A 2,920-nucleotide genomic window follows, 5' to 3' on the forward strand; every position below is an offset into this window, starting at 1 on the left:
CGTAATGTAACATCAGGTTTACTTCGACGTTACGACGAAGCATAATGTCGTCGTAAAATAGACGTAAATTTGCTACCAAATGTTTTTGTCGTAAATTAGTCGTAAATTAACGTCTTTTTAACGACGACCTAGTCGTAGAATTGCTACGAAAAGTCTTTGTCGTAAATTAGTCATAATAATACGACTAGATTACGACAACCTTTGGGTTCGTCGTAAACACGTCGGTAAATTACGTCTATTTTACATCTAATATTTTCCATCTAACTAACGACTTTTTTACGAGAAATGCAGCTGTAAATTAGTAGTAAAGTTTATGGTGACATAAATTGGTCGTAACGTTCCCAACTACCAAAATCAAAATTTTCTTATAAATATGCTCTCCTCGCTCTCTTTCTCAAATGCACAAAACAAAAACAAAAAAAAAGTTAAAAATGTCTCGAGATATCTATGAGCTTCGGAGTTGGATGTATGCACACAAAGATTCTGCTAGAAGAGTGACAAGCGAATTTCTCAACGGAGCAGAGACATTCATGTACCAGGCCGGAAATACATCTCTCACGCAAGAAACGGGTAAAATGTTATGTTCCTGTCGTAAATGCAAGAATACCAAGTTTGCTCAGAGAGAAACAGTTTGGAAACATATAGTAAATAGAGGATTTACTTCACATTACTACATCTGGTTTCACAATGGAAGGGTGATAGTAGGAATGAAGCTAGTAGTAGTAATCGGTTTGAAAATGTTGGTAATAGAGATGAGCCGAGTCATTTGCATTCTGAAATCCCTCTGGAGGATCAGATGGTAGATCATGATAGGATGCATGATATGGTTACACATGCATTTCGTGAAACTACATCAATAATAGAGGAAGTAGAAAATGTAGAAGGGACTAACTTGGAGGCAGAAAGATTTTATGAAATGCTAGCTGCAGCTAATCAGCCCATTTACGAAGGTTGTAGAGAAGGTCTTTCTAAATTATCATTGGCAGCTAGGATGATGAATATCAAAACTGATCATAACTTACCTGAAGTTTGTATGGATGCGTGGGATGAGTTGCATAAAGAGTATTTGCCAGAAGATAATTTGTGTGCTGAATCTTATTATGAGATTCACAAACTTGTTCATAGTCTTGTCTTACCTTCAGAGATGATAGATGTGTGTATAGACAACTGTATGATCTACTGGAGGAAAGATGCAAAATTGTTGGAGTGTAAATTTTCAAAGAAGCCACGATATAGACCAGAAGAACGGGGGCGGAATAGGGTACCGTACCAGCGGATGTGGTACTTACCTATTTCGGATAGACTGAAGAGATTATATCAATCTGAAAAGACTGCAGCAGCGATGAGATGGCATGACGAACATACTCAGAAGGAAGGCGAGATCAATCACCCGTCAGATGCAAAAGCGTGGAAACACTTGAATTCGGTTCACAAATATTTTGCAAGCAACCTTCGCAATGTTTATCTTGGATTATGCACAGATGGATTTAGTCCTTTTGGAATGTCTAGAAGACTATACTCGCTTTGGCCAGTCATCCTGACGCCATACAACCTTCCACCAGAGATGTGTATGGAAAGAGAATTTCTTTTCATGAGTATATTGATACCTGGGCCTAAGCATATGAAGCGGTCTCTCGATGTTTTCCAACAACCTCTGATAGAAGAATTGAAGGAATTGTGGTCAACTGGGTCGCATACATATGATTGTTCAATGAAAATTTTTTTTACAATGCTAGTAGTTCTTTTGTGGACAATCAGTGACTTTCCTGCATATGGGATGTTATCAGGTTGGACTACGAATGGGAGACTAGCTTGTCCTTATTGTATGGGAAGCACATTTGCATTTCAGCTGAAGCATGGTAGGAAGACGTCTTGGTTTGATTGTCATCGTAGATTTCTTCCCATTAACTATCCATACCGACGAAACAAGACATTGTTCAGGTCAAAATTGGTTGTACGGGACACTGTACCACCTTATTTATCTGGAGAGGAAATCGAGAAAGATATTGATTACTATGGTGGAGAGGAAACAATCAGCAAAGGAGGTAATTGGCATACTACTGCAAATATGGCTGATGGTTACGGGACACATCATAATTGGCACAAAAAGAGTATATTTTGGGAACTTCCAAACTGGAAGGATCGGCTTCTACGACACAATCTTGATGTGATGCATATAGAGACGAACTTATTGGACAACATCATCAATACATTATTGAACGTCCCTGAAAAGACAAAAGATAACAAGAACTCAAGGTTGGATTTGTCTGCATTATGTTCTAGGAGTGAGCTGCATATTAAAGACGATGGGAAAATTCTGGTTCCCATTTTCAGATTGTCAGTAGAAGCAAAAGCGGCGTTGTTCAAGTGGGTGGCCTCAGATGTGAAGTTTTCAGATGTGTTGAACAGGGGCGGAAATTTTCAGGGATGAAGAGTTATGACTGTTATGTGTTTATGCAACGACTTCTACCATTTGCATTTGCGGAGTTGCTTCCAAAACATGTTCACGAAGCACTTGCACTTGCAGACAAACACATTACTTCTTAATTAATGTAGAAAACATAAATACATAATTTATCTTATTAATTATGTTTGAACATGTTATTTTCAAGTATTGTAGTTTTTTTTATAGATCTAAGGTCACGTACCTTAACTGAAGATGTCATCAGACAACTTGATGAAAATATGCTGATCTTAATGTGCAATATGGAGAAAAATTTTCCTCCATCATTTTTTTACGTCATGGAACATCTAGTTGTCCACCTTCCGTATGAGGCATTGCTTCGTGGACCGGTGCATAATGGATGGATGTATCCTTACAAGCGATCCATGAAACATTTGAAAGGGAAAGCAAAAAATCTTGCAAGGGTGGAAGGTTCAATTGTTGCTGGGAGTTTTAATGAGGAAACATCTCACTTCA

At 38.1% G+C, this 2,920-nt stretch overlaps 1 protein-coding gene across 1 annotated transcript; it reads left to right on the forward strand.

The window, feature by feature from the left end:
• The first annotated feature begins 994 nt into the window (after nucleotides 1-994).
• Nucleotides 995-2,431, forward strand: LOC106320892. Its single transcript, XM_013759239.1, has 3 exons — nucleotides 995-1,680; nucleotides 1,788-1,859; nucleotides 1,942-2,431. Exons 1-3 carry the CDS (start codon nucleotides 995-997, stop codon nucleotides 2,429-2,431), a joined length of 1,248 nt encoding a protein of 415 aa, XP_013614693.1.
• Nucleotides 2,432-2,920: the final 489 nt, after the last annotated feature.

The sequence above is a fragment of the Brassica oleracea genome, unplaced genomic scaffold (assembly GCF_000695525.1).
Source record: "Brassica oleracea var. oleracea cultivar TO1000 unplaced genomic scaffold, BOL UnpScaffold01114, whole genome shotgun sequence".
In the NCBI taxonomy this organism is placed as follows: Eukaryota; Viridiplantae; Streptophyta; class Magnoliopsida; order Brassicales; family Brassicaceae; genus Brassica; species Brassica oleracea.

What these genes read in the sequence shown, in the direction of transcription:
- LOC106320892 (XM_013759239.1), top strand. Translation starts at nt 995, where the DNA reads ATGAATATCAAAACTGATCATAACTTACCTGAAGTTTGTATGGATGCG. An exon ending in GAAGAATTGAAGGAATTGTG is followed by an intron (nt 1,681 to 1,787) that starts GTCAACTGGGTC and finishes GGATGTTATCAG; the next exon opens with GTTGGACTACGAATGGGAGA. An exon ending in TGCATTTCAGCTGAAGCATG is followed by an intron (nt 1,860 to 1,941) that starts GTAGGAAGACGT and finishes GACATTGTTCAG; the next exon opens with GTCAAAATTGGTTGTACGGG.